Here is a 15,821-nt window from a genome sequence, read left to right on the forward strand (position 1 = left end):
TGTTGACCTCCAATACATCTACATAAACATCGCAAATTTTCTTTGTTGTTACCGTTGTATTAAATCCCGCATGAAAATGAAAAAGTATGCAATGACGAATATGATCCTCGAAGGTACGGACGCCGAGCCATTTTATTATAGGGTTGTAAAAAAATTATACTTTTTAGAAAATTTTGAACACAGGCTGCTTCTCAGAAAACTGTAAAAGAATACGTGTTTCCTCTTCAACGATCGGTACAGAATGAAAGGCAAAACAAATTCTTTGCAAATACAGGTAACCCTCCTATAATGCGGTAGATAGGTTCCTAAGAAAATGCCGTGTTGTATGAGAACCAGAGCCAGTACAAAAAGGGGGCTCACGTACAGGTAACCAAACCGTGTTATAAGATGCCGTGTTGTAGGAGGGTTACCTGTAATTGATTACCTATGGGTACCCCTAATATAAGCGTTAGAAGTAGGCCAAAAATTGACGATGTGCATGCCGTGGAATCCAAGCATTTTTATGCCATTGGATTAGTTTTCTGGATGAAATGGAGAGTAGCGCGCGCTAGAAAATATTTTGTCTTGATTCTTTGCGAAATAATGTCAAAAACTTGAAGCACGTTTCTGGCGTCACAATTCATAATATCGATAATAATCTTAAGTCAGTGGCTGAATGCTGTGAACGGAAATTATGCAGCAGTTACCGACCTGCTGACTCTGCAAAAGTCACGTGACTAGCCTTGGCTCTTAAAACCAATTTTATCCTTTTTCCCGACTTATGTTTTCTCGTAGAGTCGCACCATACCCGATTGTACCACCAGTTTCGAGCCACCCTGTATATAAGTTCAAAATTTAAGTGGTGAAGTTTAGGATTCATGAGGGGTAGCGTAGTGAGGTCAGAGTTTGAAGATGACCTTCCAAGGATAAAGTTCGAGTATGATGTGGCAAGGATAGGGGTTGAAGATGGAACAGAGTTTGTGGATTAGTTACAGTCAAGGATGAAATCATTAGTTTGTGGATGGTATTGGGATATTTGAATTTGGTGGAAGACAGGAGACAGGGTCTCTACGTCCAACTTTAAACATTGAATGACGTTGGTATACAACAGCTATTTTTGTGACCGTGGGTTTCGTGCGACGTTTGGGGACTATTTGATGTACATTCAAGCTTTTCGTTCCCGGTGTCCTCAATAGCCGAGACGTGTTGTGACACCGAAGCAACCAAGGGTTTACTTGGAGGAAATTCTGAGATGTTGTCGAAGTCTTCGAAGGTTCCACGTCCATGTAGGTATGGGTCCCAACCCCTCCAGGAAAAGATACGCTCAGGACGTTTGAAAGGGCGTGGGTGGTACATCAAGATCGCGCTGATTGGAAAATTGCAACTTTCGGCAAAAATCGATCATCCTACTTCTTCTGTATGACGTACAGTATTCCCAGATGATGTTTCAGTATTATGAAATAAATATAAGTAACTTTATCGAAAGTTCGAATGTCTAAATCTTTGTTGATAATGGCACTCACAGTCGACAACTAACGAAATACGAAATTAAACAATATAAGCTTAATCCCTTAACTGTTTATGTCGAGTATACTCGTAATGAAAAGATGACACGTTTTTCTCCGACGACGGGAAGAGAAATAAAATCGCTCAACTTTAAGCACGCATAACTTTTGAACCATTGAATACCTCGCTTTAAACCCTAGATTTTTGGCATTTTCTCGTCAATATCTATAGGGTTGTACAAAGAAAAAGTTAAACATTTCTGGGCTGCTAAGGTGAAGTTTAACCGGGATTGTGTTTGTATAGACTGTTTTAATTGTTAGAGAATCCCAAATATTCTGCAACACCTTGCACACACGCCTACCGCAGTTAAAGTGCTAATCTCGCGGACGGAGTGGCGTAAAGATCGCGTCGACGAACGTAATTGCACGCCTAATGACCGCGTAAAAGTAATTGAATCCGCGTGATTGATCCGCGACACAACGGCCGACTCGCAATCGCGCCGCGCTCGGAACACCGAACCGGTTCCGATCAAACGATTCCAATTTAGAAGCAGGACTTTATCCGAATTCGAAATCGTCCGGATCCCGAGATTATCGCGCAATCACCGTATTAGGACGTTCATCTCGCTCGAGTTAGCTGCGAAATTATTGACAAATCGATCGCGCGCGGAAGGTGCGCGTGCGAAACAGTGCGCCAAAAATCCGGCTGTCAGAGGGACGTCGGGCGTCGTCGGCGAGCAGGTTGATTTATGCGTTTCTGGTCCGCGGATCGCGTGCATCCGCGGCCCTCGAAATTTCGGTTTGAAAACCCGGGGAACGTTCGGCCCTCGCTTTCGAAAACAAACGTCGGCCGTGTCCCGAGATCGCGGGGCTCATAAAAATTGTTTTCACGCGCCGGCGACCGTCTGTTTAATGCTCGACGAGCCAGCCATGCTGTCACTTTCGCCGGTTAATTTTTAACAATGACGCGTAACGGATGCCTGCACCTCCCCTCGCCAGCCCACGCGTTTTGCGTCACTCGTAATGAACGCGTTCTACCGGTGCCGTGGAGTTTTTCCCCTGGCGAGAAAATGGGGGAAATTCATCGGCCACGAGTGCCTCTTAAATCGTCCTACGGCAAACACCGCTGTCTGCGGTTTCCTGAAAACACTTTCCCGCGAGAAACCGCCGCGCCGCGCCGCGCCACGTCTACGTGTATTTCCGAGCGGTTCGGTTTTAATGCAAATAGAAGTGGGTAGTCCCCGAGCCACTCGGAGGACTTGACAGTGGCTTTTCTAGGGATCCCATTGAAGGGAGAGGACGACGTCGGCCGATACCGTCTACGTTTCTCCCTGGAAAATTGAAAACGTTGCGCGTATGCATTATGCAGGCCGCTTGCGGAACGTAAAAGATTGCTCTTTTAATTTCCATGCATTTTTAAATGAAACGCGAATGGTACTATCTCGCGACTTCAGAACCAAGATTTTGCTTCTTCGTTCCTTCCGAACGATTATTTCGTTTCCTACATTTCCGCGGGTAACTCGCGGAAATTTATTCTTGTTATTCAAATTCTTGTAATTCTTGCTGGTCTTGGAGATCCTTAGGCTACGGACATCATGCTGTTAACCCGGGAATTGCTGAAGAGGTTCGTTCAACCGGCAAGTTGGAAAATTGAGACCACCTTTTCTTACATTCGAGCCGCTTTCCTCAAGTTATTATAGGAACTACCGAAATTTTTTTTCGTGAATATTTTTAATTTTTTATTAAATTCATTTAATCTAATCAGGATTTATGCGTTCACGAGAAAAATGAGCAGGAGAAATTTATAATAGTAGAAAGGTTAAAAAATTTAGAGGATATCGATATTTTCAATATTTTTAAATCTTTGGAGAAAGAAATCAATTCCAAAATGGCTTCTGTGTCTTGCAATGGATGCAGACAATTTTTATTTTGCATGAAGATCGAATCGAAGGACGTTTCTATGGTTACACATGAAATATTATAGTGCTCTTGAACGATCATTTAGCTCCGTTCTTTATGGAGAGAGAAAAATGTAAAAAAATGTAAATGTAAATGTAATGTACTTTTGTAAAATGTAAATCTATAAATTTAATGTATTTTTGTGAAATATAAATGTATAAATTTATGACCCACAAAAATTTAACATTATTCCTCTCCTTTATATATCGTAATGTGAATATTTAAATAAATCCTAACATAAAAAAATTTGTCTAGTATTGTCAGCTCAAAATCTCTATACTGCTACTATTTATGCAAATTCACACTTTAGAGAATTCGCAGATAAGGCTTGAAATTAGAGAAAGTTTAAAAAAAAAAAGTATTACTTCTGTGTTTACGTTTCGTTAGATGTTATTTAATAGGAGTTATTGGTGCATAAATATCCGCAGTTCAGTTATTACATACAGTATACCAAATTGTGTGAAACGCCAGTTATACCAAATAATCTCTCTTCCTATGCAATTAAACATATAACAGACGTGACGTTGGAAATAGTATTATAACAGTGGCGTAGTATGATTAGAATTAATTTAGCCACCGTGCAAGATAACATATTCAATTTTGTCCTCATTAATCCTATAGTTTCGAGTCTGTTGCTATTGAACGCGGTTGCAGTTACTATAGCAACTATTGTGTCAACCAACATCAAGTATTGGCAATCTAGTGTTTCAACGTAAAAAAGATTCTTACAGCTATATATTTTATGTAAGCCAGTATTTTCGTAGAGCTGTACTCCTTTGTGTTTGCTATACCAAACCGTACCTTATAATTTATTAATTTTTCATTTAAAAATATATTAGAGAAATAACACTTTTGCTTACTTTCCATTTAATATTAACAATATGTTAACAGTATAAATAACAGACCACTATAAAATTACCAAAAATTTTAAATGATATTTTTAGTATTTTAATTACATTCACCTCGTAATTATCATCATCCAATTAAAGAATTGGTTGTAATGTCTTCATTGTTTATCGATCTGCAATCGTGTGATTGCAATAAAATTGGTAGATGTCTTCATGGTAATATTCTTTAAGCGTATGATTTTCTAATAAATAGACTGCGGATTTTATGCATTTATGACAAAAATGGGTAGGCCTAATTTAAGACAGTAAAAGCATTTGAAGAATTTAAATATACTAGTATATTATTTTCGGCCTATTAAACATACTAAGCAGGAAATGAAATATTTATTTCACCCCAGTTCGTTGCAATTCAGGTAGAAAGTTTTTATTTTGCATAAAGATCCGCAGTCCACTAATAAAATTTGATTCTTGTAGAATTCACGAAACAAAATAACAAATTTTTTGCGAGTACATGCTGGAGTATAATTAGTGGAAAGATTTCTTGTTTTTGGATTGGGACAATCGAAAATCTTTTCTAAAAAGGACGACCGCTGCTTCAGCGCAGATTTACATTGTAACGTTCTCGACGTTCACGGGATCTCGCTGGGAGCCGGTGGTCGTCGTTTCTCTCGAGAGAAAAAGTTTCGTGCAGCTTTCTTAAGAAAGCAAACCAGTCAGCGTTGGATTTCGCCCGAGCTGCCAAGCGGAATGAGCAACGTCGAAGACGGAATACTCACCAAAGGGCCAGCTGGTAATGGAGGATCGCATGGTTCGGCTGCGACATGTCTCTGAGGAAGTTGGCGAAGTTGTAATGCATCTTGGCGTTGTGGGGAAGGGACCGCAAGCCCGCTCTGCAACAACGCGACTCCGGGTCAGACAAAACCACCCTCTCGACCCCGGACACGACCCCAAGTTCTTTCTCTTGTCAGCCACCGTTATCTACGATAGTTACGTTTCGTATCGTCGCGCACACGGCCCAATTGCTCCGAGTGCGCGCGCTCGCGAGGCAACTTTTCGGTCATAGGTGTGAGTGCGGGCCTGGCGCGATGCCACGGGCGTTGTTCGAGCCCTGACGAAGAGCCCGTCGTAAATCTTCTCGGAATTACTTCGCGATTTCGTGAATCCGAACCCCGCCACCACGCCGCGCCGGAGGATCCCCGTGTGCCGCGAACAGCCCGCGCGAATGACTGCCGAGGAAATTTTGATGACGCCGAGAATCCCTCGACTTTCGAACCCGTTTCCTTTCACCGGGGAATCCGCGCGGAATCTCCCGCGAGATTTTCCGCCATTTTAACCGGTATTATCGCGGTGATCCCACTTGTAGATTGTATCGGGATCCTCGTGCCAGTGAACTCCATTTTACACTTTTACAGTGGCCGACAAAAGAAAGTATAAATACCGACGTATACGGAGTGGCGCAGAATTACTTCATTAATTATAATTATAAAGTGATTCAATTACATTGTATCAAATTATCTTGTAATTCGCAATTCAGCTGGATCATTCGATTAAATTGCAATGTAATTCGCAATTCAGGTCTCTCCCATTCAACTGAATTAAAATACAATCGATTTTCACAATTGAAATATAAGTATAATTAATTACTAATTATTATCAAGTTAAGGATGCGGCATCATGCAAACGGGTCTTAAGAGCTATTACTTAGTTCTCGACAAAGCGGATTTTTGATTCGTACATTTTTTCTGTTTTATGTAAGTAAAAGAATAATTTAGACTGTTGCAGTCTCATTCGGAAGTTAAAAGTCATATATGCTGTCCACAAATGTATTAAGTGCAACGCTCTTTTGAAGTTATGCAATAATTGACGCGACCTTAATAAATAAATAAAAAAAAAAATAAAATAATATACTAACCTGAGTAAAGTCTCCCTGGATGTCCAATCTTTATTCCGAAGGACCGTCTTGTAGCATCCTAAGATCAAAACGAGTGCTATTCCAGCTGTTATGAGACTTCTTCTGCGTGGAATCGCTGTCCAGGTAATTTGCATCCCGTAAACAACAAGGAGGATCCATCCAACACTGCAAATTTATTATTTTCCCATTTTGTTATCAAATTTGTTCTGTTTCATTTTAATTTCACTGTTCTAGCTTAATTAAGAAACAATAAAAAAGGAATGATATGTACCAAAAAATGCAAGTCGTATGGTCCAATATTAGAAAAGTTATCGTCCGTTTAAATGTGTCCGAATATGATTGCGTTTCACTGTATCATGTTATTATACAATATTATATGTATCTGCACCATTAAATTATACTGGTCTCTATTTCATGTAATACCTATTACATCCGTCAGTGAAACTAATCCACTTACTTTGCAAATGCAAAATTCTAATGAACAATTGCAAATTATACAGTATATTACATTGCACGTTATTATTAACATTATACTGTTACGAATATTGTTTATGACAAGAATTTACTTTAGACGTAATTAATTTGGAGGATATAATATGTGCGTATGTATATTCCATACAAAGGCATGACATATTAATATTCACGTCAAATAACATGTGCAACATATACTTGCATATAATTTTAAACAGAAATACGCAGAGCATATGCATTCTACTCAAAATGCAAGATAGAAATATATTTTTGGAATCCTAAAATCAGAAAACGCATTTCTGACCGGGTTATATTGTTTTATCTATGCTTTCTATAAATATATGCATATGCATAAACATAACTATCGCTAACAAAAGACAGGAAAAGAAAGGAAATCTTAAAAGAAAAGAATAACACTCTTTCTCTTAGAGGACTTAACGCCGCAGAATACTTTATAGCGGTCACTATAATTTTACCAAATAATTGAAACATAAAAAGATTTTACTCGTGAAATGCACGTGGACTAGTTAGTAAGAGGAAATAATGGAAACCCTTAACTCAAAGATTCTTGCAACTTACAATACCTACAGCTTTTCTATGCGTCAATCGATTTCGGTGAAACGTTGTACATACAGGGTGTCTCGCTATCGGTGGTACAACCGAAAAGGGGGTGATTCTACGTGAAAAAACAAATCGAAAACAAAGAATAGAATTTTTTCATTTTTCGTTCTCGAGAAAATCGAATTTGAATATTCAGCGAATACGCATGTTATTCGATAGGAATCGTCTGACGCGTCTGACCATGGTCGACCTATTCTACTTCCTGCATGTACTAAAGCATACGAACCAGATGGATCTTTAAACTCAATTTTTTCGAAAACAAAGTCTCCAACAAAAAATTTTATTCTTTATTTTCGATTTATTCTTCCATCTAGAAAATTTTTTCGATTTGTTTTTTCATGTACCATCGATGCGGGGACACCCTGTGAAGGAAATCTCTTAAATTTCCATTACAATTAATTGAATTTCCTTCACAATTCCGAACAATAGCTATTAAAAAAAAATTATTTACACAATACAGTGAATTCTCGACATATGTCAACAACACGGGTCCTGCCGGCGACATATATCGTCCAGGGGACATACGTCGAGGCATGTTATGTTTACACTACTCGGCGTTCGAGGCACCTCGAGCTTCGCGGCCCCTTGAGGTATACCCCGCGGTAGTGGGGATAATTTCGAGACGTTTATCATCCAGGCCTTGGCGACATATACAGAGAAATCACTGTACCTAGTAAACTAATCCTAACGTCTCAAAAGAACTCAAATCGTTGGATCCAATTATGAAAAATTTATTCATTTTTAAAATGTGTACGAATACTTTGTACATGAGTATTGGTTCGATATAAAAAAAAAAGGTGATCGAAGGATTATTAATATCAACAGAAAAATTAATATTACCTCGGCATGTATAGCACTCGCTCCGCAACGACGAATCCGACGGTAATAAAAAGATTGGATGCGGGCAGGAACGGCAGTACCAGGAACATCCAACCAAGAAGAAGGGGCGGGTGCCTCTGTTGCTGGAAAATGAAACACAAGTTGCTTGTGTTAGACGCACGTGGCGTAGAAGCGGTCTGCCTTAGAACGAAATTGCCTCGGCAATACCGAGGAATGCGACGCCAACCGTTGACCGCGTATTAAATAAAGTTTACTCGAAGAAAAAACGTTGTTCTCTCTTGCGAACTCGAAGAGGGTTCAAAATCATGCCGTAAACGTTCGTCAAGTACTACAACTCGTTAAGTACGCAATGCGTGAAATGTGCAGAAAATAGTATTCGAAATGTTTCCGACGAGTAGAAACGAAATAAGTAGGAAAAAATAAATCACTGTATTGACGATAGGAGATATGGATTAACCTGAAGAACGTTTAACAAAGATAAATCCTGAAAGTGTTCCTTCAATTAAAAAATTACAAATTCAAACGACTTCACGGAGTTCGAACAACTTTTAACACGTACGTTTTATTGTGTATCACAAAGGCGCGCTTTCAATCTACGATTTTTGGTCAAGGACTTAGGGTACTTTAAGTAAACAGTATACTGTCGACAATAGGATAGCCCAAAGTACGAATGATATGGTAGTGGAGGCATACTACTAGTTCCTAAACACATTTGCCATACACGTTGGATACGCGTACAATCCACAAGTACTGAACATACACACAAGATACACATTCAACAATCACATTAAACACAAACATTGATTACACGCGAGGTACTAGCCTGATTGGATTGTTCTAATACCGACGGCACACTCTTCATTTGGAATGGAGAGTGTATAAGAATTATATGCCACGACAACCATAACAGGATTCTATACCTTTGCATCGGTGGAGATCCGTTAAAAAAACTTGCCGCGCGATTGACCTTGAGCCATTTTTCAAGGTCAAAATTATTTTTTATTGCATCGTATAGTACTCACCGCTAGGAACAAAAATCTATCAGAAACCATGGGTCTCGAGTCAACCGTTCTCTTAAAAAATGACTTAAAAGTTTCGTAAACTATTATATTTTATCCTATATGTTTTGCAGGTTGTCCCAGAATGGTATAACCGTGGTGGGGGTGATTCGACACGAAGTTGCAGGAGTTCAACGAGAGACAACCTTATCGGTGACGGATTTAGTATCCCAATGTCATTAATTTCGTGGTATTAGGAAACGTCATGGCGAAATGGGTCGCGTTCGCAGTTGCCAGCGACGGTATCGAACCAACGGTTTATTGACCGGGGAAAACAGCGCAGGGATGATTCTGCGAGGATGAAGACACGGTTCGCTTGACTGGCTTTTCTTTTGTGTGTCACCGGTGTCTCGTTCGCGCTCGGACGTCAGGGATTTAACGAGCGGGTCGCGGAAGAGGAGTGTCGTAAAGCGCCCGGAAAACACGTCGAGGACGAGGACGGGGTTTTTGAGCGACTACCACCGACTGGGGGGATGGACGGCAGAAATCACGCAACAACCGGGCTGGATTAAAGTCTCCGGAAACGAGATCACAGCGTTTGGCTTCGACCGGAACTGATTGAGAAGGGTTGCTTCTTGGCGTCGCTGGCAGACAGGTGTGTTGGGACTGTGGACGTACACTGTCAGGGATCAAAGGTTCGCCTACTTTCGCCAATAAAACTTCAGCGTAATTTTACTTCGTTCTACGCTGCACGAGACTTTAACAACATCAAACAGTGAACACATGTTCCATCCCAGTCACGGCAAAATTGATTCCATGTTCACAGAGAAATACGTAGGTCAGTCAATAATTACGTTACACCCCCCCCCCCCCACGTAAATAATATGCTAATGATTCAGAAACGTGCAATGTTACTGTACTATACTACAGTACTATAATATACCACAATATTATGCTATACTATACTGTACTATCCTATCCTACTATACTATACCACTATACTATACTGTACTATGCTATACCATTATACTATACTATACTATACTACTATACTATACCACTATACTATACTCTACTATACTACACCACTGTACTGCACTATACTACTGTACTATACTGTACTACACTATACTACTATACTATACTGCACCATCCTATCCTACTATACTATACCACTATACTATACTACATTATACTATACTATACTATACTACTATACTATACCATTATACTATTCTATATTACTATGCTATACCACTATACCATACTATACTACTATGCTATACCACTATACTATATTACACTACTATACTATACTACACAATAATATTTTCAGCTATTAAGATCGTTCAAAAAATACAGAAATTTTTACTCGGTTCCTGTTTCTTACGATTGACTAGTAATTACTTTAACAGAAGAGGCTTTGTAATGTAAGGTTCCGGAAATTATAAAGATATAGACGACGTGAAGTCATTGTAAAGTAAAGTCGTGTCGGTTCAGATACTGAATTCGCCTCCGTACAATGTGCCCGCAGAGACAGACACCGGTGAAAATATTCATGAAAAATATGATAAATATGCGAGTGCAGCTGAAACATCAATTCGTGGGCGCATCAAGACGAACAAACATGGCCACGTGAAACGCGAACGTATTGAAGAGGAATCAGCGCCCGCTGAGGAAATACACGGCGCGAAAGAGAAGCAAAGAGAATAGCAAGAGAGCGAGGGGCGTAATGCTCCATCCGAGAATGGAAAAAACAACGATATAGGTTTCACGAAAATACAGGAGACAGGGGAATAACTTCCGATGAGAGACAGCACACGAATACTATCGGGATTGATAGTGATGACATAGAAATGGAGAAAGTAGAATCCAACGATTCGTTCGAGATGATATCGAAGAGTGTCGAGCTTAAATTTTGGGAAATGATAGGCTGTTTTTCGATGAGTGAGGCACAAAACACAAAGGAAAGGATGAAAAATGGATCGACCCTGAAGAAGATAGAAAATTGTACGAAGAATCTGAAAGGCATGAAAGTAAACAACATAAGGGGTCAACGGTTATAGTCGGTAAGGGTGGAACGTAAGAGGAACATTTGTCAGACACGGGAGATAAGGGTGAACGGAAAGGTTTGCTCATAAACTGTTCCGGCTATACAAAAAGTAGCAGAAGAGAATATTTCGAAAGAATCTTCTGAACTCATACAGAACATAAAATACCGAAAAGCAAGAATATGTATATGGAATAAATTTTATGTGAATTTTAGATTTTTGGCTCGAGTACGAATAGCGTCGTAGAAGGGGAAGGTAGCGTGGGGAGACAAGTTTTTTGACATTTGACATTTGACAATGACATTTACTTGTCATTTACCTGCTGTAATTAAAGCAGTATTTAACAAATACAGTGATTTCTCTATATATGTCGCGGGGTATACCGAGAAGTGTAAACATAACACAGCTTGGGTATGTCTCCTGCACGATACGAGACGCTAGCAAGACCCGTGTTGTTGACGTATATCGAGAATTCACTGTACCGTGTTCCACAATTACTAAACATCTATAGATTTGAATTACTTTGTATACACGATTGATGTCCCCGTGATCCACAATAAATAATTTCAACCATAAACAGCTTGTTCTGCAGTTTCTTTTTATTCGATGCAACACCTTTGCGAAATTCATAAATCGTTGGGAAGCATTGAGCTCGGGACAGACGTGTACCGACTCGCTGGATCCAGGCGGCGAGATACTAAAAAATTATGTGCGAGTGAACGACGCGGTAGCGTGCGATCAGACATTAAATGTGTCAGTCGCTGCCAGTGCTCGAAGTCTCGCCGATTCCGCGGAAAACGCGGAATCGCCTGTGACAACTGGTGGAACGCGTGCGGCGAAAATAGGAGATGAGAACAGAGTGCATCAGTCAAGCGGAGCTGACACATCTGAAGTGCAATCTACCGCAAACATTCACGTTGGCGCAGCTGCGATTATAAGATACGACGCGTCGACAGGTGGCGATAATCAGGACAAAACCGAGATACGCGGTTCCACCGTGAACTCATATAGATTAGCTTCCGGTTGCGTTCTAGCAGCCGTGGGATCCGCTAAGGGGGAAAAAGTGTGAGCTCTCGCGGCCGCATCTGATGAGAAATGTCCGAGTGAAAATGCGGGGGCGAATCGCCCCTCTGAATCGGAAGTAACGAAGCCATTAAACGTCAGTGAAAGTCAAATGAAATCCGATGAGCGATTCATTTTTTTTCCAACGGATATGGCAAGACAGAGACTGCGGTTACGGGAGAACGGGAAAAAATCACTAGGTGGAAGTTCGACAGATTCTTTTGAGTTATCTGGAGAATTGGCAACCGACACATGATGTGAGAACATGTGAGGAATGACAGGGGTAATGCTTGAAATGATTACATTGATGTAAATACTTATATTTTGCTTTTGATCCTTAATTCTTTAAATAAACAAAAAATGAATTGACAAACATCCGACAAAAATGTCTCATTCTCTTTGAACACTGTTCAAACATGTTTAAATGTTTATATACGTAATTATCGTTCATATGGCTTCTATGGTTGAAGAAGAAACAATTTTTAAAGTTGTAAATTTGTTTTTCCTTCGAAATTAAATTTCTCAATATTTCAAGGTGATTGAGAGAAATTAATTATACATTCGTGTTCAGCGCATCAAAATCTATTTAGAATCGCCCACTAGTTATCAAAACATCAAATTTGTGTTTGGCAGTGTTACTTGTACCATCGGTGACAGAACATATTTTTGAAATACGGAAGTTATTAATTAAGAACAAACAGTCGTATTCTACCTGCATGTAAGGGGTTTACGTGAAATGGTTCGAAATAGGAAAGGAGCGTTGCACTTTAATTTTCCTGGTAATAGTGATATCTCAGTAAAGCGTCATATATCACGCGCTGCAATTAATCAACCGTCCGAGGAAGAATTGCAGGAGCGGAAAATGCTGGAACATTGTGTAGCCGAGGATCATCTGTCTGGATGCAGGAGCTCCAAAATGATTAGTAACTTGTTACCTATGAAAGTAGAAAAGAATGGTGCACGGTGGTTTCAATAGCAACCAATGCAGCTTCAGAAATCGAACAAAAATTGCTCGAAAGAAAGACATCAACTGAAGAAGATCGAGCGTGTTGCGAAACTGTTGGCAGACCGATCGACAAAAACAGGATTGAAAGACTTCATCATTTAGAAAAACACACACTTCTTAAACAAACTTCGAATGCAACAAAGTTAGACATATTTCACTGAATCGTAATAACTTGCAGCAAACCTAACCTAGCAAACTTCGAATTTTACAAAACATTTTGACGACATGATTTGGCGTATACGTTACAAAAACAAATTACAATTTTTACCTTTTTGTAGTAACATACTGAATATTGTTTACAAGCATTTTTACTTTTGCTTCTTCTTATTAAGCAATTTTAACTGCCATAAAGATATTATTTTGTAATAAAGTCTCTACTCGATAAATGTCCCAAATATCTAGCCCATAATTGTCCCAAAACTATCCCTACTACAGCGAGGTACAAGTTCAGCTGTGGATCAAAGAATAGTATCCTCTAGCCGATAATTGTCACTGTACAATAAGACACTGTACAATATTGCTCACTTGACACATGAAACAAACAAGGATTACATTATTTTCTTACATAATTAGTTGTTGTATTATTATCTCGCACCACTAGGTATTATATTATTTTCTAGGATAAATTGTTGGTACAATATTTTCTTATATGATTGATTTAAAATGTTTACAAAACGCAATTAGAAAAGTAATACAGGGTGTCGTAAGATGTTATAAACATGGTGGGGGTGATTCTAGTTTGACGCTTAGTTTTCGAGAAAACTCGGTTAAAGATCCGCCGGGTTCGCGTGCGTTGGCATATGCAGTAAGTAGAATTGGTAGGTCATGTGTCAGACGCGTCAGCCGATCCTTATCTGACAACACGCGTTTTCGCTGCATTTTCAAACTCGATTTTCTCGAAAACGAGGCATTAAACAAAAAAATATTATTCTTTTTTGTCGACTCATTTTTGCATATAGAATCACCACCCGGCCGTTTGTTCTTCGATTTTCGATGCACGTAGAGAAAAATGAATTTTCTGTGGTTGTATCATAAATTGTAATATTTACCCATTAAATATAGATCATTGTCATAAAATACTGTACATAATAAGTAGTAAAGTTAATTTGATTAATTCTTAACATACGAAAGGGGAGGGAGGGCACTCAGGGACCCACATATATATTTTTTTCATGTAAACTTGTAATTATTAAAAATGAATTGCTTGGAAGTTTTTAAGGGCAAACAGATTAAATGGTATGAATTCGCAAATGGGCGATAGATCTTCGGATGAAGACAAATCGTGGCTAGATTGCTTAAATACGCAGGAAGCGTCGAAAAGGGGCCAAGCGTGAATATCATAGTGACTGAGAGTAATGATGTCACCGGCGAAAGCGGCGAGCGCACGCGATGAAGGATTCTCGCGGTGAGGATTTCGAGGAAAGTAATAAATTGCGGACAAACGTACACGATGGGTTCAATGATACGACGCATGTAAACGCGTGGGGGTGGCGGAAGGGGGGTGCGGCGCAAATCTGAACACGGGGACCGAACTCGCAACACATAATTTGTAAGAAGCCGAGCATAGGGAACTGTCTGCGGCGCTATTAATCAGGGGCAACGGGTCTGAGGTGCTGTCTATTACGAGTATCCGAACTACTTTGAATACCAAAACACAACTGGAGTGGCACACCCTTCACGCGCAGATACGAATCCAATTATACGCCGTTTAGACGAAAGATCCGCGCGGCACATTCCATTACTTGGCCCGATAACAAACTACAGAGAGCACTATTAACGGAAACTGATCGAATGCGTCAGCGTTCACAAAGTTCGCAAAGTCTGCGAACCCAGAGGCGTGCTGCAAATCCATAGTAATTTTTTCCAATTGCTACGATGCAGCTTAACCCTTAACCGGTATACTGCGACCCCTATGACCCGAATAAAATTTCTGCACAGTAACTTTTGCTACTCTATTCCACGATAATTGCAAATATTAAGTTTCATTATCTTCTTTAGTCCTAAATTATATATCTAGAGTTTCACAGCAGTTTCACTATAAATTTTTTAATTATTTAACAATGTTCCGCCCATTTATCAACTTTTATACATAATAGTTACGTGACAGAAACCTTATTCCTGATTTTTTAAAAAGTAGTCATGCAAAGGGTTGTTTGCGAAAACCAGCCCTGAAAAATAAACCATTTTTTTCAACCCTTAATAACTGATTTAAAATTCAGAAAAAATCTCCCAAATAAAGCTAGCTTGTAGTTTCATTTTCGATTTTCTTTTTAAATTTTCACTCCACATCACGTTTAAACGAAGGGTAGAGATCTTAAATTTTATAAAAATGGTGTATTAGTCGAAGGATACTGTTTAGGAGACAAAAAAAATGAACATTGGCACGAGGGTGGACTACCCATTCTTATTCTGCTGAGCCCTTTGTTCTAACCATAAAACTGTAGATTTGCATAATAACAGTTTTACGAACAAATTGAGCATCGTCGATGAACGAGTCTTTAAGTCGAAAAACGCTGTCAGGAATCATAATGGACACTTTTGCTGAAGCAAGGAAGAAATATGTAGAGAT

The 15,821-nt window shown here is 39.4% G+C and overlaps 1 protein-coding gene across 1 annotated transcript in view; it reads right to left on the bottom strand.

The window, feature by feature from the left end:
- The window catches only part of LOC143353980 (protein O-mannosyl-transferase TMTC1-like), a 428,910-nt gene that overhangs the window by 69,126 nt on the left and 343,963 nt on the right, over positions 1–15,821 (bottom strand). Inside the window, exons 8-10 of the mRNA XM_076787624.1 lie at positions 8,136–8,257; positions 6,204–6,368; positions 5,068–5,181 (exon numbers count right to left, since the gene is read on the bottom strand). Of these exons, the coding sequence (XP_076643739.1) occupies positions 5,068–5,181; positions 6,204–6,368; positions 8,136–8,257 (401 nt within the window). The remainder of the gene's footprint in view (positions 1–5,067; positions 5,182–6,203; positions 6,369–8,135; positions 8,258–15,821) is intronic.

The sequence above is a fragment of the Halictus rubicundus genome, chromosome 5 (genome assembly GCF_050948215.1).
Source record: "Halictus rubicundus isolate RS-2024b chromosome 5, iyHalRubi1_principal, whole genome shotgun sequence".
Lineage (NCBI taxonomy): Eukaryota > Metazoa > Arthropoda > Insecta > Hymenoptera > Halictidae > Halictus > Halictus rubicundus.